Source organism: Rhinopithecus roxellana, chromosome 5 (assembly GCF_007565055.1).
Source record: "Rhinopithecus roxellana isolate Shanxi Qingling chromosome 5, ASM756505v1, whole genome shotgun sequence".
Lineage (NCBI taxonomy): Eukaryota > Metazoa > Chordata > Mammalia > Primates > Cercopithecidae > Rhinopithecus > Rhinopithecus roxellana.
The window spans coordinates 126373258-126399002 of NC_044553.1; the positions used below are offsets into that span (position 1 = coordinate 126373258).

General features: G+C 40.7%; 1 protein-coding gene across 1 annotated transcript in view; it reads left to right on the forward strand.

Annotated features, from left to right (window-relative positions):
• LOC104661520 (E3 ubiquitin-protein ligase HERC2-like) overlaps window positions 1-25745 on the forward strand; it is a 228152-nt gene that overhangs the window by 138514 nt on the left and 63893 nt on the right. Inside the window, 14 exon segments of the mRNA XM_030931658.1 lie at window positions 2458-2648; window positions 3350-3455; window positions 3538-3629; window positions 7858-8033; window positions 11866-11977; window positions 15498-15579; window positions 15691-15834; window positions 17213-17303; window positions 17583-17760; window positions 17942-18023; window positions 18112-18283; window positions 19054-19198; window positions 20099-20324; window positions 25004-25175. Coding sequence (XP_030787518.1) covers window positions 2458-2648; window positions 3350-3455; window positions 3538-3629; window positions 7858-8033; window positions 11866-11977; window positions 15498-15579; window positions 15691-15834; window positions 17213-17303; window positions 17583-17760; window positions 17942-18023; window positions 18112-18283; window positions 19054-19198; window positions 20099-20324; window positions 25004-25175 — 1969 coding nt within the window.

A 25745-nucleotide genomic window follows, 5' to 3' on the forward strand; every position in this document is an offset into this window, starting at 1 on the left:
TAGGTGCAGTGGCTCACGTCACCCAAGCTGGAGTGCAGTGGTGCAATCTCGGCTCACTGCAAGCAAGCTCCACCTCCCGGGTTCACGCCATTCTCCTGTCTCAGCCTCCCGAGTAGCTGGGACTACAGGTACCCGCCACCACGCCCGGCTAATTTTTTGTATTTTTGGTAGAGACGGAGTTTCACCGTGTTAGCCAGGATGGTCTCGATCTCCCGACCTCATGACCCACTCCTGTAATCCCAGCACTTTGGGAGGCCGAGGCAGGCGGATCATGAGGTCAGGAGATAGAGACCATCCTGGCTAACATGGTGAAACCTCATCTCTACTAAAAAATATAATAAATTAGCCAGGCGTGGTGGCGGGCACCTGTAGTCCCAGCTACTCGGGAGGCTAAGGCTGGAGACTGGCGTTAACCCGGGAGGCGGAGCTTGCAGTGAGCCGAGATCGCACCACTGCACGCCAGCCTGGGTGACAGAGGGAGACTCCGTCTCAAAAAAAAAATGAATAAAAAATAAAAAAAGTCAAAGGATCAAACAATACATGCAGGGCATGTGATGATTTTTATGTAGTCAATATTCATTTAGATTTTTCTGCATACTTTGTAATTTCTCTCCACTTTTTTCTTCCTCTTTAATTTTCCATCTATACTGTTTGTCTCCTGCCTGAAAATACCCCTTAATATTTTTAAAAATGTGTCTTTGTTGGTTACAAATTATGTATTTTTGTATGTCTGAAAATGTATTTCTTTATTATTGAAAAGTCTTTTTGCTAGGTGTTTTCTTTCAGCACTTTAAAAATACTATTCCACTGCAATTTGGTTAATATTGTTTCTCCTGAAGTTGGCTGGAAGTCTAATTGTGATTCATTAAAGCCCATCAATCTTTTGATTTTTCCTTCGTCTGCTTTTGAGAGGGTCTTTTTGTTTTCATCTTGCACAGGTTTTACATGTGCATGGAGATGTTTATCTTTCTTGAGGTTGGTAGGGCTTCTGGGACGTGACATCTTTTGTCTGTTTCGGAAAATTCTGTCTTTCAGTATTTCTTCACATGTTGCCTCTGCTCTATTCTCTTTTCTGCCTTTTTGGGAGGGGACTCTTCTTTCAGTTGTGTTAGGCCTAACCTCTGTCCTGCAAATCTTTTACCTACTTGTTATGCTTTCTAAACTTCTGCTCCTCAGTTCTTCATTCCAGATATTTTTACTTTCTCTTCAGCTGAGTTCAGTGTGTTCTTAACTTACTCATTAAGTTCTTAATTTTAATTATTGGATTTATCAGTTCTGTTTTATTTTCAGTAGTTTTTGGTTCTGTGCTGAAATACTATCTTTTTGAACACGGCGAGCATAGTTATTATATTAAAGTCTGTGTCTCTAACTCCAGTGTATGGAGCCCTTGTGGGTCTGTTTCTATCCTGTCATTTCTGGTAATTTTTAGTCACGTTTTCTTGCCTCTACATGTGTCATTATGCACTGCACATTGTATTTAAAAAATTATTTCTTGACTCAATTTGAGGCTAATGTTACTCTCCAAGGAATGGAGGAGAGAAGGTTGTTCTGTGAGATACTTGGTAAAGGTTAGTGACTCTCTGGGCTCACCTTAATCAGCATTCATTGATCGAGGTGATTTTATGCTGAGCTGCAATCTGTTGAGGAAAAAAAAGGGAAACCCAAAGACCCTTCGTAGTTGACCCTGACTTTTGGGGTATTTTCTGTTGGGGTTCCAAGGGTGAGTTGCATTTCTGTGGCATCCTCAGCCTTTCTGGTCTTTCTGGACCCCGTTCCTTTCCCTTCCCTTTACGCAGCTGTTGAAATGCAATGTGCCCCCTCAGGGACTTTGCTTGGAACCTGGGGATGCCATCAGGGAACAGCAGCCTCTGATCCATGGTGTGTGTCATCTTGACACCTCCACTTGCCTCGAGTCTTCCGGTGGTTCTGACCTTGTAATTCTTTATTATCTCATGAATTCTGATAGTTTGAAGAGGATTTATTTATTTTTGAGTGTTCTGTCTGGCTTTAGTAGTTGTCCTCGATGGGGAATGCCAGTTGAATTCCAGATTTGCCATTAATGAAAGTGGAAGCACTTTACAGTTTACTTTTTGCCTTGTATTTATTTACAAAAGCATTTTTAATAAGAATGGTTTTTGTGAGTGCTGTTATTGAACTTTTCCCACAGCTTATTTGTATCCTGTTTGTTTGGAAATATATTAATCTGCTGTTGTTTCCTGGGAGGTTTTAGTAGAATAAATCATACCATTATGTGGACTTCATCTCATAAATTGGTGTAATATATCTTGACTAGGGAAGCCATTTGTGGCATTTATTAGCTCCTTTCAGGTTGAAACTTTCTATTTTTCTTTTAGAAAGAAGCTCCTCACTATGTAATATTCTTGACCGCCTGATCAGGATGTTTCTTTCTCCCCAGTTCAGCAAGGGTTAATTCTCTTTTTGACCATCACGAAATAGGTCAGTCTGCGGTATTTTGTGGCCGTTCTGGAAAACAGCTGAAGCGTTGCCACAGCAGCCAGCCAGGCATGCTGCTGGACAGTTGGTCCCGCATGGTGAAGAGCCTGAACGTGTCGTCCTCCGTGAACCAGGCATCCCGTCTCATCGACGGCAGCGAGCCCTGCTGGCAGTCATCAGGGTCGCAAGGAAAGGTAGCGTGTGATGGGGCACAGCAGCGGGCACCTTCACACGGGTGGTTTTGCCTTGTACATTTTCAAAATGAACTTTGAGCAGCCTGCAAAGTTTTGCTGGTAGCACCTGTCAGTACTCACTTTATATTTTAATTTATAAGTTATTTCAAAATTACAGAGTTCAATACCATCCAAGTTTAAACAATATGAGTAGTAGATTTTATCTAACTGACCACTTGATAGAGGATGTGGTCGGGCTTTTTTTCCTCCTCTCCCGCATAAAATGTATGAATTCAGATTTGCTTCTGGTTAGAAGTTTTTCTAGTATAGTCTAGCAAATTTGTGTTGCACATCGGAGTGCTGTTGTGATTACACCAACCCGTAGGGGCACCTCATGGGCACACAGGTCAGACTTGAGGACAGGGCCTTTCTCCATCTCGACTCTAGTGTTTTCTGTCACTCACTTGGTGGGTAAAAGGACCACCCTAGGCCAGGAGTATATAGATACACTGTTTCTGGGGCTTAGAGTGAGACTCTTCTCTAATGATCAAAGAATGAGGTAGAATATTCTTGTTGCTGCTAGGGTGAGGGAAAATTCTCTCTCATGCCACATTTTATATTGAAAAAATCTCATGTAGATTCAAGCTTCAATGATACTATTGTAGTAGCTAAAATATAGCTGAATTTTGCTAACTGAGAATGTGATTTTTGTTTTTCTAAAGCACTGGATTCGTTTGGAGATTTTCCCAGATGTTCTTGTTCATAGGTTAAAAATGATCGTAGATCCTGCTGACAGTAGCTACATGCCGTCCCTGGTTGTAGTGTCAGGTAATTCAGTTAGTTTACCTAAAAAGAAGTACCTTCTATAATAAAAACGCCTTTGTTTGATTCTTTACCCATTTTTTCCTAGGTGGAAATTCCCTGAATAACCTTATTGAACTAAAGACAATCAATATTAACCCTTCTGACACCACAGTGCCCCTTCTGAATGACTGCACAGAGGTAAGTAGCTATGGTAGTGTTCCATTTGGATGATTTGCAAGTGACAAGGGAGGTGACTTGGCCATTTCTGTGCTAGCATTGAGCCCAGTTTTCCCCCCTTTAAATAATTAGTTTTATCTGTTTTAAATTTTGACACTTTAAAAGATACAACTTATTTTACGCAACTTGAATTTGCTGCTTAACAGATCAGCTTGAAAAGGAAGCAAAATAAATTTCATTCTCACTTTCTTTGGTAGCAAAGGTATGCTGGGTAAGTGCTCCTGGCAAAAGTTGTCATCAGGCATTTCAGGTTGCTGTTTGCATCTGAACACTTTGGTTTTCATTAAAAATCTCTTAGTTTCTGGTGGTTTTCCTGACCACATGTGTGACGCTGAAGTTGCTTTCTTGTTGTCACACCTATTGGCATCAAGTGCTGAACTTGTCACGGAGTGGCAATTTTTTGGTAATAAGGCAACTGTCAAAATGAGTCTAAGTTTATCTCTGGAAAAGTTTGAAGAAGTCAGTGAAGGTTCTTTTAAACGGTACCCATGTACTACAGATCAGCAATTCTCTGTCTCTCAAATTTTCAGTTAATCTGTCCACATACGATGTCAGCACGATTTTAATACATTGAATATATGTAAAATAAGACAAATTAAGACAGATTTTTGTACTATCTATACTGTTGTCTTGTGTAGACTAAATAGAATGATAGCAGATAAAAATATCAAGTAGTTGATTTTTGTATTCATTTAAAGTTTATAACAGATGAGTTTATTTTTAAATTATTAAATGCAGCTAACTTCATTTTTAAAAAAGTTTTATTTTAGTTTTAATTGACAAATAGTAATTTGTAATAATTTGCATATATTTTTGCAGAACACTGTGATGTTTTGTTACATGTATACTTTGTGGAATGATCAAATCATGCTAAATAATGTGTCCATCACCTCAAATATTTATCACTTTTTTGTGGTGAGAACATTTAAAATCTTCTTTTAGCTATTTTGAAATATGTAGTACATTCACTATAGTCACCATTTATTCTGGAATGTCATTGAACTATTTTGTAATACACTGATTCATTATAGTCAATACCAGTGGTGCTAATAAGTGAAGAAATTGGCAAATTATAAAAATGAAAGAGAATATTGAATTTTTCTGAAAAAATTAATCTTGAATTTTAATGCATTTTACTGGTAACTTATTACAGTGTAACCGAATACAGCCTGTAGAGTGCCTTAGTTATGTAGTTCAGAGTATATTTTTACTTTACCAAACCAATAACTAATTAATTAAATCAACAACTGAGATAATTCATAAAAGGTATGTTTACTTTAATTCAAGAAATTTTCAATTCAAAACAATTTATCCTGTGATATTTAGTGTATGTCATGTACATGAGAAATACGAAGCATTGTGAGTAAATGGAAAACTCCTGACCTAACCTGCATGTCCCCAACTGACCAAAGAACTAGAACATACCATTCATGTGGGGCCACTGAATGTTAAGCATGGCCCTTGCTATACAAGTAGTTTGTTATGGAATTTTCTTTTCTTTTTTTTGAGACTGAATCTCACTCTGTCCCCCAGGCTGGAGTGCAGTGGCAGATCTCAGCTCTCTGCAACCTCTGCCTCCCGGGTTCAAGTAATTCTCCTGCTGCAGCCTCCCAAGTAGCTGGGATTACAGGTGCCCGCCACCTCACCCGGCTAATTTTTGTATTTTTAGTAGAGATGGAGTTTTGTCATGTTGGCCAGGCTGGTCTCAAACTCCTGACCTCAGGTGATCTGCCCACTTTGGCCTCCCAAAGTGCTGGGATTTACAAGCATGAGGCACCACATCTAGCCAGGAATTTTCTAACATGTAAACAAAAATAGAAAGTATGCTGGAACCCCCACAAACCTGTGACCCAGCTTCAACATTTATCTACATTTTGCCAGTCATGTTTCACTTCCTGCCTCCCACCTCACTTCCCTGCCTCAGCAAGATCTTATTTCAGGAGCACTTGCTTTAATATTCATCTCTAACAGGGCTTAACAAAATATAACCCTGATACCATTATCACACCTCTAATAATTACTTTTTTTTTTGAGATGGTTCTCGCTCTGTCGCCCAGGCTGGAGTGCAGTGGCGTGATCTCGGCTCACTGCAAGCTCCGCCTCCCGGGTTCACGCCATTCTCCAGCCTCAGTCTCCCGAGTAGCTGGACTGTAGGTGCCCGCCACCATGCCCGGCTAATTTTGTTTTCGTATTTTTAGTAGAGATGGGGTTTCACCGTGTTAGCCAGGATGGTCTTGATCTCCTGACCTCGTGATCAGCCCGCCTCGGCCTCCCAAAGTGCTGGGGTTACAGGCGTGAGCCACCGCGGCCGGCCAACAATTACTCTTTAATGTCATATAATATCCAGTCAGTGTCCAGATTTTCCTAGTTATCTTGTAAACGTCCTTTTGCAGTTGGTTTGTGTGAATCTTGATTCAGATGATGTTTGCATTCCACACTACACTTTAGCCTCTCTTGGTTTTTTTTTCCTTGCTAAAGAAAAAAGAAACAGTAATTTTTTCCCGTAGCATTCTTTATATTCTCAGCTTGGCTTTTGCATCCCTGTGGCGGTGGTCAACCTGTATTTCCTATGAAATGGTAGATCTTGAGGTTTGATCAGGTCGTTTAGGCAATAAAAAGTAATTGTTAGTGTGCGCTTCCAGACACATCCCTCTTTGTTCACATGAAATACAGGGATAGAGGAATGTTGTTAATACCACAACAGGCATGCATACCAGGGGAGAAGAATGTCTGCCACATGTGGTGTGGGACATTTGCAGGACAAATAGACTAGCTCCACTAAATGCATGGCAAAGGCAGAACAGAGGAAGGTTGGGTCTTGCTTGTGTTCTGATTTGAATGAGGCAACAATAGAATGACATGAGATAATCAGAAAAGTTTGATGACTGTAGCATATTGGATGATATGGGAATTATTGTTTGTGCTATGATAATAGCAATGTGGATATGTTTTTCAAAAAACTCCTTAATTCCGGCCAGGCGCGGTGGCTCATGCCTGTAATCCCAGCACTTTGGGAGGCTGAGGCAGGTGGATCACCTGAGGTTAGAAGTTCAAGACCAGCCTGGCCAACATGGTGAAACCCTGTCTCTACTAAAAATACAAAAAATTAGCCAGGTGTGGTGGCACGCGTCTATGGTCCCAGCTACTCAGGAGGCTGAGGTTGGAGAATTGCTTGAACCCAGGAGGCCGAGGTTGCAGTGAGCCAAGATTGTACCACTGCACTCCAGTCTGGGCAACAAGTCAGATTCCATCTCAAAAAAAAAAAAACAAAAAAAACAAAAAGCAATAAACAAAAAACCCAAACCTCCTTAATTCAGTGATATATACTGACGTTTGGAAACAACATAATGCCTAGATTTTATTTTATTTTATTTTATTTTATTTTATTTATTTTTTTTTTTTTTGAGACGGAGTCTTGCTCTGTCGCCCGGGCTGGCGTGCAGTGGCCGATCTCAGCTCACTGCAAGCTCCGCCTCCCGGGTTTACACCATTCTCCTGCCTCAGCCTCCGGAGTAGCTGGGACTACAGGTGCCGCCACCTCGCCCGGCTAGTTTTTTGTATTTTTAGTAGAGACGGGGTTTCACCGTGTTAACCAGGATGGTCTCGATCTCCTGACCTCGTGATCCGCCCGTCTCCGCCTCCCAAAGTGCTGGGATTACAGACTTGAGCCACCGCGCCCGGCCGCCTAGAATTTTTAAATGATAATCCACATCTGAGCAAGATTGGTCACATGTTGGTAACTGTTGAGCTGGGTCATGGAGTCATGGAGTTCTTTGTACTATTTGTTCTAATTTGTGTATATTCAAATCTGTTTTATGTTTTAAAAAGGATGAAAGGTCTGTTACTACTTGACATTTTATCTCTTCCTTAGTTAAGGCATCTTGGTTCAAGAAAGCTCTAAGACAGAAGAGTTTGCAGTCATTCAGTAAGGCTGTCATCCTATTTAAAACTTTTAGGGAGAAAATCAGTGAGTGTCTCATGCCTCAGGTAGACATCTCGATGAGTTGATCACTTCTTTTGAAGCAAACATTACTCAGATGTGGCTGCATTAACTTTGAGTAACTCAGTTGGTATTTCCAGAACTGAAGTAAAGGAGCTCTAACTGTGTGTACATGTTCATGTCTCACACACCCCGCTCTCCAGTTAGAGGATCTAATATGCTTGATTCTACAAAGTTTTTTGTGTCTAGTATCACAGGTATATTGAAATTGCCATAAAGCAGTGCAGGAGCTCAGGAATTGATTGTAAAATCCATGGTCTCATCCTGCTGGGACGGATCCGGGCAGAGGAGGAAGATTTGGCTGCAGTTCCTTTCTTAGCTTCAGATAATGAAGAGGAGGAGGATGAGAAAGGCAACAGCGGAAGGTGAGAGCCATTTGTTACAAGTACTCACTTACCTCCGGCTGCATTCCTGGATCCTCACTTTCAAAAGGAAACATTTAATTAGAGTGTGTCTCATACTGAGAGTCATTTTATGTCCACAAGAATGGTAAATTACAGTTGTTTTCAAAAATTGTAATTTTTTAAAATAAAGTGTTTAATGTAGAAACACATTATATTTAGAAAAATACCGTTAAAAGAGGGAAGTGAAAATGTTTAATATCTCTACCTGAAATATCACTGTTACTATTTTGGTATATACCTTTGTAGTTTTCCTTTTTTTCTGGTACTCAATGTATTTTCCTACAGAAGTTGTATGATATATTTTGAAGCTCTTTTTGCTAAGTATTTTAATCATTAATGTTAAAAAATATATTTATTTTGTATTATGGTGAAATATATATATTGTTTACCATTTTAAGTGTACAGTTCAGTGGCATTAAGTACATTCACATTTTTGTGCAACCACCACTACTGTCCGTCTCTAGAATTTCCATATGTTTAGTCTTCTGTCCTGTAATTTTTGAGTGCAGTATTTTGTCTTATGACTATTCTCATTTACTCACTCAATTCCTTATTTTGTGTGAGCACTGTGATGATGACTGTTACTGTATTTGTTCATTCAACATCTTTTGAACACCTACTCTGGGCCATTCCCAGTTATTTATACTGGGAATACTGTGACGAACATGCAAAATAAAATAAGACAGACACACGCATCAGTGTAATGTTAGGGCTTTGGTAAGAGGCAGGAAGAAGTGCATGCAGCCTGGAGAGTGCATTGGAACATTGATCTGTCAGGACAAGGAAAACTTCCCCCCAGGCCATACGTACAGAAGTGATCAGAATTACTGAAACGAAGTGGGCAAGCAAGGGCGTTTCTGATAGGGAAGACAACATGCTAGGGGAGAAGAATGGTATCTGCGAAGTTTTTGCATGCTTGTGCATTTCCCAGGGCATGTATCTAGAACTTGCATGTGCAGGGGCTGCTCTAAGCCTTGTTTACCATCCCGGCAGCAATCAGTGGATAATAACGGATAATAACAATGGAGGATAGTCAGTGTCCTTATAGAAGTTGTATTTACCTAGATAAATTGCTGAAAGTGAAATTGCTGTCAAAGGGTATGCAAAATAAATGGGTTTGTTGTTAACATTCCCAAGGCGCTTTGGATTGCTGGTGTGACCACCAGGCACAGGAGGCAAGCCGCCAGTGATGGCTGAACTCTGTTGACCAAGACGCCCTGTGCTCTAAGTACTTGGCAGCGTGTGACATAAGGAGACAACAGAACGCTGCCCTGTGGCGTTGTTGAGCGCATTATATAGACAGAAGTGGGGGTAGCGGCTCTGGTAATAAATCAGGTTATTCTAGGACTCTGATCTTGGCTTTGGATTCTGTTCTGTTTTATTTCAGAAACTTTGTGTAGAAGTTGAAAAGAAAATAGTATCTATAACATTACCTTATCTAGAATATATGTTATACTATATGCTATAGTTCAAACTGATTGCGTCTATAGATACTAATTAAATAGGGATAGTACCAGTTCACTTAAATAAGGAAGTCAGTGGGATTTTTAATAAAAGGATTATAGATTAGCATTTTCTTACTCAGTAGCTACTAAAATGAATTGGGCAAAATTTTTTGTATTTTTAGTAGAAACGGGGTTTCACTGTATTAGCCAGGATGGTCTCGATCTCCTGACCTCGTGATGCACCCACCTTGGCCTCTCAAAGTGCTGGGATTCCAGGCGTGAGCCACCGCGCCCGGGCCGTAAAATTATTAGTACATATATTATATTTGTGGAATAACCAAAAATGTTTTGAGCTTTACTTATTCATCAAATTTTTATGTAATTGAATATATTGTCAAAAGAAAAGCTAGATATTTGATTGTAATGGGTTTTTTTTCTGGTAAGATCGTATTAATTAGCCAATAACTTCAGAATGAGTCAGTGGCCCAGGCAGTCTCCTACAGGGCTGGCACCCAACTGGGATGTTCCCACATTGACCATGTATAGCTGGCCTCTACCCTGGCTGATTGATACTTACATGGTGCCAGACATTAAATATCTTGAATATCAGTCCTGGTTTCCCATACATACATACATACATACATGTGTGTATGGGAAATATATATCTATTTTGAGATAGGATCTCACTCTGTCACCAGGCTGGAGTGCAGTGATATGATCTCAGCTCACTGCAACCTCTGCCTCCCAGGTTCAAGTGATTCTCCCACCTCAGTCTCCCAAGTAGCTGGGATTACAGGTGTGTGCTACCACACCTGGCTAATTTTTTGCTTTTTTTTTTTTTTTTTTTTGGTAGAGATGGGGTTTCACCATGTTGCCCAGGCTGGTCTCCCAACTCCTGGGCTCAAGGAATCTGCCCACCTCGGCCTCCCAAAATGCTAGGATTATAGGTGTGAGCTACCATGCCTGGCCCTCATACATATTTTTAAGTAAAAATATGTCACAAGATATTTCAATATTTTGTGCTTGAAATGCTTGCTCACCTGTGCCTGGTATTAGATGAAAGAGTTTTTCACTTTTATTCCAAAACGTGAAATTTTGAACCGTGAAAGTAAATATTTATTAGTATATAATGTGTGAAAAAAGTAATACCTGTCTAGAAGCCAGTCTCTGGTGCCTTTGGGCATCTATCCTAGCTTATAAAAATAGAGCAAAAGCAAACAAAAAGGTGAAAACCCCAAATACAGAAGAAGCAATTTCTCAGCACCAGGCATCAGACTGTCAGCCAAGAAAATCTAACACTGGCCTGTGTACTTTTTTCAAGTTGCAAGAATTAGAGCATTTTGGATGCTGTAGATTAAACTTCTAACCTGCTGGGTGTGGTGGCTCCTACCTATAATCCCAGCACTTTAAGAGGCTGAGCAGGGAGGATCACTTGAGCCCAGGAGTTCAAGAGCAGCCTTGACAATATAGTCTCTACAAAAAATGCAAAAATTAGCTGGGCATGGTGGTGCATGCCTTTAGTCCCAGCTATTCAGGAGGCTGAAGTGGAAGGATTGCTTGAGCCTGGGAGGTTGAAGCTACAGTGAACTGGGATTATGCCACTGCATTCCAGCCTGAGTGACAGAGCATGACCCTGTCTCAAAACAAACAAAAAATAAATAAACTCCTAACCTGTCGAGGGCAGGTCAGGAAATAGATGAGCAAGGTGGAAGGAGCAAGTCCTCTGGGAAGGAAAGGAGACGAGGACTTTCAGCCCAGCTGGCCAATGATCGGGTGCTTCTGGCTGGTGTCCTGGGCAGGGGTATAGAGGAAGAGAGAAGCATTAGGACATGTGTCTGTATTAAAGTACCTCCATGGTCATGTGGCCACATACTGTTTTATTCTTTCTGTGGGAAAATAATTGGCCAAACAGATGTCCAGATTTAGGGACATTGCTGCAAGGCCAGGCCCAGCGTGGCTCCTGGGGGGGTTTTCCTGTGTCTCTGCAGTGCCATTTGTGGTAGCTGCGCATCTGTTTCCATGGCTTGGAATGATTCCCACATGTTCAAGTTGGTATTTAAGATGAAAGAGAATGTAGTGTATCATCGTTTTCCATCAAAAATAAGAGCTGAAATTAAGTGCTGGTATTAACAGGTAGCATGGTGGTGTCTAGAAAATTTGACCCTCCAGAGCACTTACTCCTGTGCATGCTTGAGGTTGTATTCTATTAAAGCAAAATTTTAAGAGTTTCTGAAAGTAACCATAAAATTTTGAATGCTTGAGGTTGCTTTTCTTTTTAGTTTTTAAATGTTTTATGCTGAATAACCTCTATTTCTTTCTTTTCTTTTCTTTTTTTTTTGTTTGGTTAGCCTCATTAGAAAGAAGGCTGCGGGGCTGGAATCGGCAGCTACGATAAGAACCAAAGTGTTTGTGTGGGGTCTGAATGACAAGGACCAGCTGGGCGGGCTGAAAGGCTCCAAGGTACGGCCTGCTCCCTGGGACCCAGCAGGGCGGGGCACTCGGCAGCAGCCACACCTCGTGAAGTTTTTATAATAACTTTACGCTCTATATGTTGTACTGTTTCTTTACACGAACTAAAAGACATTACCAAATTACCCCTCAGAAGCGTCTCTCCTTGGAAAATTTCACTTTAGATGTAATTGTCTTATTGCAGTCTTGTAAACCAGAAAATAAACTTTTGAAAAGATTTCACAAGCGCATAGACGAAAATTACAGACTATCGATAGATGTATCTTGCCTCCCCTACAATAAACACTTTTGACTATCATGAACAAAATAATGTGTAAAAAAGCCGTAGTGGCACATAGACGAAAATTACAGACTATCGATAGATGTATCTTGCCTCCCCTACAATAAACACTTTTGACTATCATGAACAAAATAATGTGTAAAAAAGCCGTAGTGGCACACAGATGAGCAGGTTGTGGTCTCTGTCCTCCAGGTGCTTCGTGCCTGAAATTCTTCAGGGTAAAGTAGCTTGCACAGAGAGAGAAGGCTTTGTGAGCACAGAGAAACAAGCAGAATGCACAAGTGTGCGCATACACACTTGCCTTATTCTTTGCAGGGCTTGTTGTGGGTGGAGAGCGCCATGATCTCGTTTATCTTGTTCAGTAAACCATGAAGCGTGTACAGGAAGCCGTGCCACAGCCTCTGTGTTCACAACGTTCTTCATCCCCTAGGTACTGGGATGAAAGGTTAATTTGCATTTTGAATTGCTTAGAAGAAAAAGACCATATTTTGAAAAGAATAGGTGTAAGAAATGATGCATTTGGCCGGGCGCGGTGGCTCAAGCCTGTAATCCCAGCACTTTGGGAGGCCGAGACGGGTGGATCACGAGGTCAGGAGATCGAGACCATCCTGGCTAACATGGTGAAACCCCATCTCTACTAAAAATACAAAAAAAACTAGCCGGGCGAGGTGGCGGGCGCCTGTAGTCCCAGCTACTCGGGAGGCTGAGGCAGGAGAATGGCGTAAACCCGGGAGGCGGAGCTTGCCGTGAGCTGAGATCCGGCCACTGCACTCCAGCCCGGGCGACAGAGCGAGAGTCTGTCTCAAAAAAAAAAAAAAAGAAATGATGCATTTAAACTGGAGTTGAATTCGGCGTTCCTTATATTACTTAGTGTCTCCTGGCTGAGGAACCACAAAGCAAATTCCTCTAAATTTTATTGCCCAGAGGCACTCTCTTTGTTCACATGAACGTAGGCTTCCTGTTACTTTCTGTGAGACATCACATCATACATTTTCCTTATTGCCTGCCCTGTTGAGAAGCTGAGAAATAAAATTAGAACTCATTCATTTGAACTCTTTCCTTTCAAGGTGCAATAATTTTTATCTGTATTGGAGCAGCCTTGAATTGCATTTGTGTTTCAATGCCCCTGAGCTTGGTTTGGGAAGTGGACAGTGGGCAGTGAGCTGTGGGTGTCTCAGCTGTGGGAGTGCAGGGGTGTCCAGGGGTCCCTGAGGTGCAGGCCATTGGTGGGAGCCTTGCTCACTGCCCTACATGGAGTTTTCACTTCAAGGACGGAGTCATCTTTCCACGATTGTGATGCAAATCCTTTCTTCCACTGCAGTAGTGACTGTTTCACCCATGGAATCATAAAGGGTTTTTTAGACAAAGGGCCCTAGGAATTTTAAATTAAATTACATCCATCTACAATGGGAAATTTAAGTATATAATTTCTTAGAGATGTCAGAATCAGAGAATGACCAGGACATGACTTGAAATAAGGTATAGTCTGTAGGTGTGTGTTTTTATTTTTACATTATATGCATAGTCATCCCTCAGTATCCATGGGGGATTTGTTCCGGGACTTCCGGTGCATACCAAGATCTGTGGATACTCAAGTCCCTGATATAAAACAGTGTAGTGTTTGCATATAACCTATGCACACCCTCCCAGATACTGTATATCATCTTCAGATTACTCAGAATACCTAATACAATGTAAATGGTATGTCAATAGTTGTTATATTACATTGTTAAGGGAATAATGGCAACAAAAATATCTGTACATATTTAGTATAGGTACAATAAAAAATCTTTTTAATCCATGGGTGGTTGAATTCATGGATATGGAACCTATGGATACAGAGGACCAACCGTATTTTATTTTTTACCTTCTATTATGGAAATGTTCAGATGTATCCAAATAGAGTGAATAACATCACGAACCCTTATGTCCCTGGTACCAGCTTCCGTAGTTACCAGCAGCTGCCTACGTTTTTCTGTCTCTGTCCTCTCATTCCCCCAACTCTGGTTTAAAGTAAATCACAGTGTATCATTTCATTTTTAAAACACTCTAGTGTGAATCTCCAAGGGATAACCAACGCCTTTGGTTAATGTAACCATACATAGTAGTAGTACAGTCATGCGTTACTTAATGATGGGGATGCATTCTGAGAAAGTTTTGGTAGGGTGATTTTGTCATTGTTAGAAAATGATAGAGTGTACTTAACACAAACGTAGATGGTGTAGCTTACTACACACTCAAGCTATATGGTATAGCCTGTTGCTCCTCCTAGTACAGTTACAACATGTAACTGTACTGAATATGGTAGGCAGTTGTAACTCAATGGCATTTGTGTATTTAAATATAGAAAAGGTACAGTAAAAATACAGTGTAAAAGACTAAACATGGAACACCTGCATAGGGTACTTACCATGAATAATGGAGTTTGCAGGATTGGAAGTTGCTCTGGGTGAGTCAGTGCACATTACTATAGACTTTAGAAGCACTATATGCTTTAGGCTACTCTATAAAAAATATTTTTCTTTCTTTAATAATAAATTATTTGTAACTTTACTTTTACTTTGTGAACTTTTCACTTTTTAAAACACTTTTTGACTCTTATGATAATACTTAGCTTAAAACACAAACACAGCTTTGTACAAAATGTTTTCTTTACATTCTTCTTTTTAAACTTCTTTGTTAAAAACTGAGACTCAAACACATACATTAGCCTAGCTAGGATCGTGGTGTTACTTCTCTTTCACCCCCACAAAGGAGCTAGCTGTCCTTTCCTGTGACGGCAGTGCCTTCTGGAATCCCTCCTGAAGTACCAGCTATAGGCTGTTTTACAGTCGGCTTAAAAAAAAAAAAAGTAGAAGGAATACACTCTAAAAGAATGATAGAAAGTATCGCATAGTGAATATATAGGCCAGTAGCAGTTGTCTGTTATCATTATGAGGTATTAGGAATTGTTGATATGTAGCTTGCAGCACAGAGGCTTGTTGACACAGCATCACCACAGACACATGAGGAATTGGTTGGACTATGATGTTGTCATGGCCAGGACACCACTAGGCAGTAAGGATTTTTCAGCTCCATCATGATCTACTGGGACTGTCATCGTATATGTAGCCTGTGGTTGAGTGAAATGTTATGCAGTGCATGACTATAATTCCTTGTATCATATAATAAGGTAACATAATTTTAAACATGCAAGTAAAATTTTTTTTTCTTAAAAATATTCTGTTCTAGATAAAGGTTCCTTCATTCTCTGAGACACTGTCTGCTTTGAATGTGGTACAGGTGGCTGGTGGTTCTAAAAGTTTGTTTGCAGGTATGATTATTCTAATATTAAAAAATTTTTAAATTATGCTTGGCACCAAAAAACGGAAAAGTTTTTAATGTTGTGAAAAGTGAGTCCTCTTCTGGCTGTCGTTCCTTGCAGTGACTGTGGAAGGGAAGGTGTACGCCTGTGGAGAAGCCACGAATGGCCGGCTGGGGCTGGGCATTTCCAGCGGGACAGTGCCCATCCCACGGCAGATCACAGCTCTCAGCAGCTACGTGGTGAAGAAGGTGGCTGTTCACTCAGGTACAAACCAAGCACCAGCAGGCCTGTGTGGATCAGCTTGTTGCTCTTGCTCCGTTGTTAACCAAAGCCCTAATTGATGTCCTTACATTCTTTCTTAAGTTTTTACTTAGTAGGAATAAAAATTGGATAATGTAAATCTCTAGGTGGTCTAGAATTTACTTATTGCTGCCAAATCAAGTTCTTTGCCTAAAAGCAGGCTGTTTTTCTGAAAAAGAGTCTATAGCTTTCTTCAGATTCCCAAAAGTATCTATGAACCCAAGTAATGAGAAAGATCCTTTAAAAAAAAAACAGACCACTCTTTCAGTGTAGGGAGTGTTTATTTTGAAAGCACTGTGCTAGACCTCTGAGGAACCGAACTGAATTAGACACAAAGTTCTAATTCAGTTCATGCCTTTGCTGAACGGGGCTCAGTGTCACCCGCATAACAGGAAATCCAAATGATAGTGGCTTAAGCAATGCAGAGTTTTACTTTTCTCCTTTGTAAAAGTCCAGAGGTGGGGTCAGAGTCCATCCAGCAGGGCTGTGTCTGTGAGGAGTGCTGGTCCTTTGTGTCCCCCTTTGTGGGAAGATGGTCTTAGACTAGCTCTGGCCCCCAGAGTCCAGGGCCAGGCCTGGCGGAAGAGGCAAGCGCCACACAGTGTGCCCTCCCGCCCATGCAGCCCTCTCTCCAGAGCCCCTCCGAAGCCCCACTCATTTCACTCACCATCTCCTGGGGGTAGAGGAGGCTGGGAAGTGGTGTTTAGCTGAGCACATTAACATGGGGGTTCTGTTGGTAAGGAAGGGGAGAATGAGCGCTGGGGGATTACAAGTCCGGTCTGCTGTGATGTTCTCAAAGCCCAGGAGTTGGCAGGAACTCACCGTGTAGGGGTGGTCATGCCTTTAATCCTGAGGCAGGTTGTATGGACTTTGAGAACATTCCATGCTGGGGAAAGAGCATCAGCTGGCGTGTTTTGGGAAGAGTGTGTATAATGCTAATGCAAATGATTGAATAATTTCACTGTTGAGGTACAGTTCTCAAAAGCTTAAATTGACACTATTTTTACGTTTTGTCTAATCACAAATTATTTTTACTTTTTTCATCTAAATTTTGATTTTTCATGTGTTTAACATAATAGGAACCCTATTAATAATCAGTATTATTTTGCCTCTTTGCAAATTCTTTCTAGACTTAAATTTGTAGTTTAGTAAAAATTCACTTATTTGATACATATGTCCCAGAAAGCTTTCCTGCTAACTCCGCTGTTGATCCTGTTGAGTTACTCATTTATTCAGCTCACACTCATTGAGTGTGTGCTACATGCCAGGCAAAATAGGGAGCTATGCTGTGGGCTCTCTGTACCCTGCCCTTTGGCAATCCGCACACCTGTGCATGTTGCAGGTGGCCGGCACGCGACGGCTTTAACTGTCGATGGAAAAGTGTTTTCGTGGGGCGAAGGTGACGACGGAAAACTTGGACACTTCAGCAGAATGTAAGGGTACTTTCTTTAGTCTCATTTGCTAATAAACTGTTACAGATACTCTTGAAAGTTATTTTGCAGAAAATTAGAATAGATTATGGAAATGGATCTTAAACAATTTTTTTTTAACACGGTTGTTTGTGTTTTGGTCTCATCGGTTCTGCTTTAAGGTTTGATAGTTGATCTGTGGATCTTGTGTTGACTACATGTGGATCAGTATAGATGTCTTTTTTCCTTCATCTCTAAGAAGGGACGGATTGACTGTAGGGAGCTGATTTCTTCTTGTTGTAGGAACTGTGACAAGCCAAGGCTGATTGAGGCCCTGAAAACCAAGCGAATCCGGGATATCGCCTGTGGGAGCTCGCACAGTGCGGCCCTCACATCCAGCGGAGAACTGTACACCTGGGGCCTCGGCGAGTATGGCCGGCTGGGACATGGGGATAATACGACCCAGCTAAAGCCCAAAATGGTGATTATACGCATTTTTGTTGCTTACAGAAAGCTTACCATCTGAAGATTTCAAGAGAAACTAAGCTTCGAGTCTAGGAAAGTTCATAAAGATGTGTGCATGGTTGGCTTTGTCTTTGGGAAATTCCCTTGCTTTCTCCTTGCCTGTGCTTGATTCTGTTTTTAAATTTGTAATTGAGTAGGTGAAAGTCCTTCTTGGTCACAGAGTAATCCAAGTTGCATGTGGGAGTAGAGACGCACAGACCCTGGCTCTGACCGATGAAGGTGAGTACCTGGCATGATTCTGTGCTCCTGGGTGGGTAAGAATGATATGAAACGTTGGCCTGAAGTATATGTATATTCTTAAACCTAGGTTTGGTATTTTCCTGGGGTGATGGTGACTTTGGAAAATTGGGCCGGGGCGGAAGTGAAGGCTGTAACATTCCCCAGAACATTGAGAGACTGAATGGACAGGGGGTGTGCCAGATTGAGTGTGGAGCTCAGTTCTCCCTGGCGCTCACCAAGTCTGGAGTGGTGTGGACATGGTACGTAAACATCCTCCCTGTCATAGTGTGTGCGCTTGTGCAGGTGCATGCGAGGAACCTGGGCCTCACCCCAGGCCAACCCCGGCGTGATTGTGACCTGTCAGATTGTTGTTACTTATGCATGCATCTTTGTCCTTTAAAGGATATTGAGTTGGGATTAGTGACAATAGTACAAGAAGAAATTTCCCATTGTAACTGGGTCATTTTGAAAATACTAGAAAAATTTTAGGCCACTTACCTTTCCTGTTTGGGTGAGATTTATAGGAAAGATTTCTTCTGCTGAAGCCTAAGGATAAAATGAGAGCAAAATAACCTTCTGAATCCTTTGATCCTGAAAAAGTTAACATGTATTTCTTGTAAAAGTTTATTTTATTAATGTGCAAAAGAGCAGGTGCCCAGACTGGCCTTGAATGGTGTGTCAGGCCTTAGTGCCAGTGTCATGACCAGAGGCAGCTTGAGAAAGGTGTATACCAGACAGGACTTTGGATAGGTGTTTGCAGTAGTGTGTCTTATTTTCAGTCTCTTTATATGAAAACTTACAACAGTAACTTAAATATCGTAAAACATGTATTAAAGTGTTAAGGTTTTTCCCAGCTGACTTAAGTTAATTTGAATTAATGGTGTATGATTTTGAATGTAAGTTCAGAGACCCTGAGTGCCGTGTGTGATGTCATTGAGCTGGCTGTGAAAGATGTGAGACTGAGCGTTTTCTTGTGTAGCATTGTCAGACCATAACGTATTGTAACACTCCACCATTGGCCTTCTCCCAGGGGAAAGGGGGATTACTTCAGGTTGGGCCATGGCTCTGACGTGCACGTGCGGAAACCGCAGGTGGTGGAAGGGCTGAGAGGGAAGAAGATCGTGCATGTGGCTGTCGGGGCCCTGCACTGCCTGGCGGTCACGGACTCGGGGCAGGTAAGGCTGCAGGTGGCCTGGGGGTGGCGTGCCATCCTGACTTGGGGAACTTGGGGGTCACGACATGGTGCTCGTCCTGTTGAAATTGCAGCTGTTGATGAAATCAGCCGAGTCTTACTGCTTGAAGAACCATGAGGGCAGGACGCGTCCCTTTTGCCCACTGGTGTATCTGCCTGCTCGGCTGCAGGGGTTGGGGGGCGGGGTCCTCAGAAAAGACACGTTCCCATTCTGAAGTCTGCGTGAAAAGTGTGTGGAAAGATCGTTATTCTTGAAGATGCTCCTACGGCAAGGTATTAGCAAGACTTTCCTTTAGAGAATTGGCTAACTGGCGAGGAGGGATCCATGCCTCATTTTAGAGACAGAGCTACTTACTGCCTGACAAGTGTTACTGTCTCTTCTGCTTGTAGGAGCATATGCTATGACTGACTTGTGGATATTCACTTTTAAGTTTTATTTATGAAAGCAAAATTACCATTACTGTTTTTGAGTCAAAATGAATTATACTTTATAGTTCTACAAGGCCAAGAAGAACTTACTTGAAAAATGAGCATATTGTTTTTGGTCATTTTTCTTTGCAAAATACAAGGGAAAAAAATTATTGCACTTAGTTGAAGAGAGGACCTTTTAAGTGTGTCTTGCAACAAAACAGAATTGGATTAATATTAAGAAAATACTCCTTTTATAGGTATTATCCAGCGTTTTCATGGTTAGATTTTCTTCAGAATTGTCGTACACTGATGCCATTTCGTAAGATCGTGAAATGGTTTGTTTTCATCTTTAAGAACTCAATTCTTTCAACTACCGTGGCATACACGTTAAGCATTTTGAAGTAAAAATTACATTAAAGAAAATGTCCTGAAAAGTTGAAAAATTATAAGCATTTTCCCCCCTCGTAAACAGGTGTATGCTTGGGGTGACAATGACCATGGCCAGCAGGGCAATGGCACGACCACGGTTAACAGGAAGCCCACACTCGTGCAGGGCTTAGAAGGCCAGAAGATCACGCGCGTGGCTTGCGGGTCGTCCCACAGTGTGGCGTGGACAACCGTGGATGTGGCCACGCCCTCTGTCCACGAGCCCGTCCTCTTCCAGACTGCAAGAGACCCTTTAGGTGCTTCCTATTTAGGTAACACAGATTTGTGTCTTCTCTGAGATTTTTCTGTAGATTACAGCAACCTTACAGATTTATTTAATTGTGCCAACGCATTAGAGGTTGTAGTGCTGTGTTAACTGCGTTATGAATCTAAAGACACAGAGGAATTGTGGTGTGCTCTCATGCGATTTATCCATGCTGGAATGAAAATTGTAGAAGAAAGTATGTTGCTGATTCTTGTATTTATGATCAGGTAAACTCACAGTGCTGTACTTGTGTGTAAACAGGACTCCAAATAACTGCCTGAGAGATACAGGCACTGTAGTGGGCTCTTTCGTATTTTTTAACAGCTTTATTCAGTTATTATTGACATATAATAAACTGCATCTATTTTAAGTATACATTTTGATCAACTTTGAAATATGTGTGATCCATGAAAGCATCACCACAATCAAAGATAATGAACTCATACACTACTCTAGCGTTTCTCTCTGGCCCTTTGTACCCATCACCCTTTTGCTTTTAACTCCCCTTCTCCTTCCTGCCATGTGCAGCAACTTAATTTCTGTCACTATAGATCAGTTTGCATGTTTTCTTTTTGTTGTTGTTGTTTGGTTGGGTTTTTGTTTGTTTGTAGACGGGGTCTCACTCTGTCACCTAGGCTGGAGTGCAGTGGCATGATCTTGGCTCACTGCAGCTCCCACCTCAGCCTCCTGAATAGCTGGGACTACAGGCACATGTCACCATGCCAGGCTAATTTTTGTTTGTTTGTTTGGTGGAGACAGGGTTTTGCCATGTTGCTCAGGTTGGTCTTGAACCCCTGAGCTCAAGTGATCCTCCCGCCTCGGCCTCCCAAAGTGCTGGGATTATAGGCAGGAGCCACCGTGGCAGGCCAGTTTGCATGTTTTACAGCTTACTATAAATGGAATCATACAGCATATATTCTTTTTAAAAATCTTGCTTTTTCCACTCAGCATAATAATTTTGAGATTCACTTATGTTGCATGTGTCAGTAGTTTATTCTTTTTAAATTGTTGAATAGCATCTTAAGATAAATGCAATTTGCTGTTGATGAATGTTTGGGCTATTTCCAGTTTTTGACTATACAAGTGAAATTGCTAATGGACATTTCCATACAAGTTTGTGTATGGACATCCACTTGAAATTCTCTTGGGTAAACTCCTAGGAGAAGAGTGGTTGGATCATATAGTAGGTGTATGTCTAGCTTCTTAGGATCGCTGCATACTGTTTTGCAAAGTGGATGTTCCAGAGGTCTACATCCTCCACATTTTTGTCAACCCTTGATACGTTCAGTCTTTTAGTTATACTGATAGATGTATGGTGGTATCTCATTGTGGTTTTAATTTGTATTTCCCTAGTAACTAATGATCTCAAGCATCTTGCTTATTTACGAATCAGATACCTTTTTTGGTCAGTGTCCGTTCAAGTCTTTTCCCATATTTCAATAGGTCGATCGTTTTCTTACTGAGTTTGAGAGTTCCTTATATATTCTGGGTTACAAGTCTTTTGCCTAATATATAATTTGCTAATATTTTCTGTCAGTGTGACTTGTCATTTTATTCTCTTCATAGGTGAATCTTAAAGATTAGAAGTTTTTAATTTTGATGAAGCCTAGTTTATTCATTTTATTCTTTTGTAGAGCGTACTTTTGATGTTGTGTCTACAAAACCTTTGCCTCACTCAAGATTATAAAGATTCTCTTTGTGTTCTATTATAGAAGTTTTATAGTTTTAGATATGTGTATCTATGACCAGTTGATTAAATTTTATATATGGTGGGAGGTTCAGATTGAAAGGCTTTTTTTGGCTTGATTGTCCAGTAGTTTCAGTTGTATTTGTTGAAAAACTTTGCTTTTCCTACTGAATTGCCTTTTGCCTTTGTCAGAAATCAGTTGTCTATGGATGTATGGATCTATTTCTGAACTCTCAGTACAGTTTTTATTTGTGGATTTTGGTGGCAATGCCACATTGTCTTGATTACTACAGCTTTATAAAAGACCTGAACTCAAGTTGCAACAGTTCTTTAGCTTTGTTCTTTTTCAAATACATTTTGGCTGTTGTAGTCCCTTTGCATTTCCATATAACTTAAAATGAGCTTGGGTTTTTTTTTTTTTTGAGACGGAGTCTCGCTCTGTCGCCCAGGCTGGAGTGCAGTGGCGCAATCTCGGCTCACTGCAGGCTCCGCCTCCCAGGTTCACACCATTCTCCTGCCTCAGCCTCCAGAGCAGCTGGGACTACAGGCGCCCGCCACCATGCCCGGCTAATTTTTTGTATTTTTAGTAGAGATGGGGTTTCACCGTGTTAGCCAGGATGGTCTGGATCTCCTGACCTCGTGATCCACCCGCCTCGGCCTCCCAAAGTGCTGGGATTACAGGCATGAGCCACCGCGCCCGGCCGAGCTTGCCAGTTTTTATAAAACCGCTTGCTTGGGGTTTTGCTGTGAATTGCATTCATTCTGTAAGTCAATGTGGAAAGGATGGATTCACAGTATTCAGTCTTCTAACCCATGAACACAGTGTTTCTCTTTATTTGTTAGGTGTTTAGTTTCTCTCAGCAATGTTTTCTAGTCCCAATGTTGTATAGGTCTTGCATATCTTTTGTTAGATTATCTCTAAGAATTTCAGATTATTAAATGGTCTTTTAAAAATATCACTTTTTCTACTGTATGGGAATATTCACATTGCTCCTTGCTAGCATGTAGAAATAAATACAATTGCTTTTTTTTTAAGTGAACCTCATCTTGTCATACAAATATTTTGTTTTTTTCCCTTATCTCTCAGGAGGGGACATTTAGGCTCCAGCAGCATCTGCTTTTATGAATAACTGGAATGTGATCTTCTGTCTGTGTTAGTTACTGACTGTATGAACTGGGGCGAGTGCCTTCGCCTTCCTGTGCTGTCTTTTTTTCTGGGGTAGATGAAGATAAGGCTTGACTCTCGTCCTCTCCTTTCTGGTTCAAATTAGTATTTTCTTAACGTATAGCTCTTTTCATGTCACATTATTTGTATAACTTTTGAGTTTGGCTTTTTCCACTCAGCCTAATCCTCTGGAGAGTCATCCAAGTTGTTACATATTACATAGTTTGTTCAGTATTCCATCAAATACTCAACCATTGAAGGACGTTTGGATTATTTCTAGGTTTTGGTTAATACAAATAAAACTGCCATGTCATTCATATACAGGTGAATGTGAAAATTCACTTTGTGTGAAAATAAGGTCTTATTTCTTTGACATAAATGCCCAAGAGTGTGATTGCTGGTCATATGGTAATTGTTTAGTTTGATAAGAAACTGCCAAACTGTTTTCTGGAATGGCTGTACCATTTTATAATCTCATAAGCAGTGGAGGATGATCCAGTTTTTCCCATATCCTCACCATCTTTTTACAATGTAGCCATACTGGTAGATAGGTTGTTGTATCTCATTGTGATTTGAATTTATATTTTCCTCACGGCTAATTATGTTAACCATCTTTTCATGTGCTTGTTTCCTGTCCGTATCTCCTCTTTGGTAAAATACGTTTTCATGCCCTTTTCTATTTGGCTTTTTTTTTCTGTTGAGTGTAGAGAGTTCATTATACTAGATATTTCTAGTCCTTTGGCAGATGTGTGTTATGCAAATGTTTTCTCCTGGTCTCTAGCTTGTCTTTTCATTTCCTTTCATAAAACAAAAGTGTTTAATTTTGATGAAGTCTAATTCATCAGTTTTTTCTTTTGTAGGTCATACTGTTGGTGTCGTCTATTTTGGCCTAGTGCTAGATCCTAAAGACCGTCTCCTATTTTTTTCTAAAAGATTTATAGTTTTGTATTTTCTACTTAAGTCATGATCCATTTGGATTTAATTTTGCATAAGGTGTAGACTTAGGCTGAAGTTTGGGTTTTTTGCCCACAGACGTCCAGTTGCTCCACCACCACGTGCTGAAAGGCTGTCCTGCCTCCGCTGAGTTGCTTTTGCACATTTGTCAACAGTCAGTGAGGCATATTTGTGTGGTTCTGTTTCTGGGTTCGCTATTTATTCCATAGATTCTTATGCCAGTACCACACAGTTTTGGTTATGGTATTAAAACAACTTTTGAGATTGGGTAGACTCATTCCTCCTCCTTATTTTTCTATTTCTATTCTTGTTCCTTTGCCTTTCCATATACATTTTAGAATAATCTTGACAAAAACTCTTGCGGGAATGCTGGTAGGAATTGCATTAAATCTGTGTATCAATTTGGATGAGTTCATATAGACACATGTACCAGCTCCACCTGACTCCCTCCCCCTGCAGAGACCTGGGAGTTTGCAGGGAAGTGAACCTGATGAGACTTTATTGGTGAACATCTTCTCTCTTTGTTGTTTTGTATTCTTTTTTGTCTTGCCTTACCAGGCTAAGAAAACACAGGTAGTTATTGTAGCATTTTCATAGCTTATATGTATATAACATAAACGTTTGTAAGTGCATTTTATACAAGCATCTACATCTTTTTGCAGTTACAGTGAAATTTTGCTGAAAACAGCTTCTTTATCAAAGTATGGATAAGTGGTGTTCTTATTCTGAAGGCCTGTGAATGAGCCTAATAGGTGCTCTGTGAAATAGCAAAATGCAGATTGCAGTGTGTTTTGGAACTAACCTATAAGGTCAGATTTTATAGAAATAGAGGAAACTGTGATCTTAAAAACAAAATGCACATTTTATTTTTCCCTTATAGGCGTGCCTTCAGATGCTGATTCTTCTGCTGCCAGTAATAAAATAAGTGGTGCAAGTAATTCTAAGCCGAATCGCCCTTCTCTTGCCAAGATTCTCTTGTCACTGGATGGAAATCTGGCCAAACAGCAGGCCTTATCGCATATTCTTACAGCATTGCAAATCATGTATGCCAGGTAGGCTTCTGTGCTAATTTTTGAAATTCTGCAATTATGTGAGCTTTGGGTTTTTGTGATTTTTTTTTTCTTTTCGTTGATCAGATGTCTCCAAGAATGTTGTATTATTGTCTTTAAATGCCGTGTGTTGTAAATCGCATGTTCCTTGATGGTGATTGATCATATCTTTGTGTGTGTTTTAATGGGCATTGAAATATGAATTAGAAAACTAACTTGAACATTTTCACTATTCTTTTTGACCAGTAGACTCTAACAATTAATATTTGGGGGAAGAAAAGAAGAATTAAGTGATACTAATTTATAGTGATGCTAAGACAACTTAGCATCCCCTTGGCTCACTTGAGAAGGCTGAGTTTTGCCAATGCAGCATTTTGCAGTATTTTTCTGCTGCTTTCCCACAGCCTAGATAAGTTGCCCATCTACTAATGTATCACACCTATGGACCTGACGGGTGTATTTACACAGGAAAATTAGTTTCAGAACAAAAACAGTCATTCAGTAGAGGCCATTGAGTCCTAGCTGCCCAGTATGTGGCTTTCAGGAAACACAAAATTGCCTGCTGGTCGATTA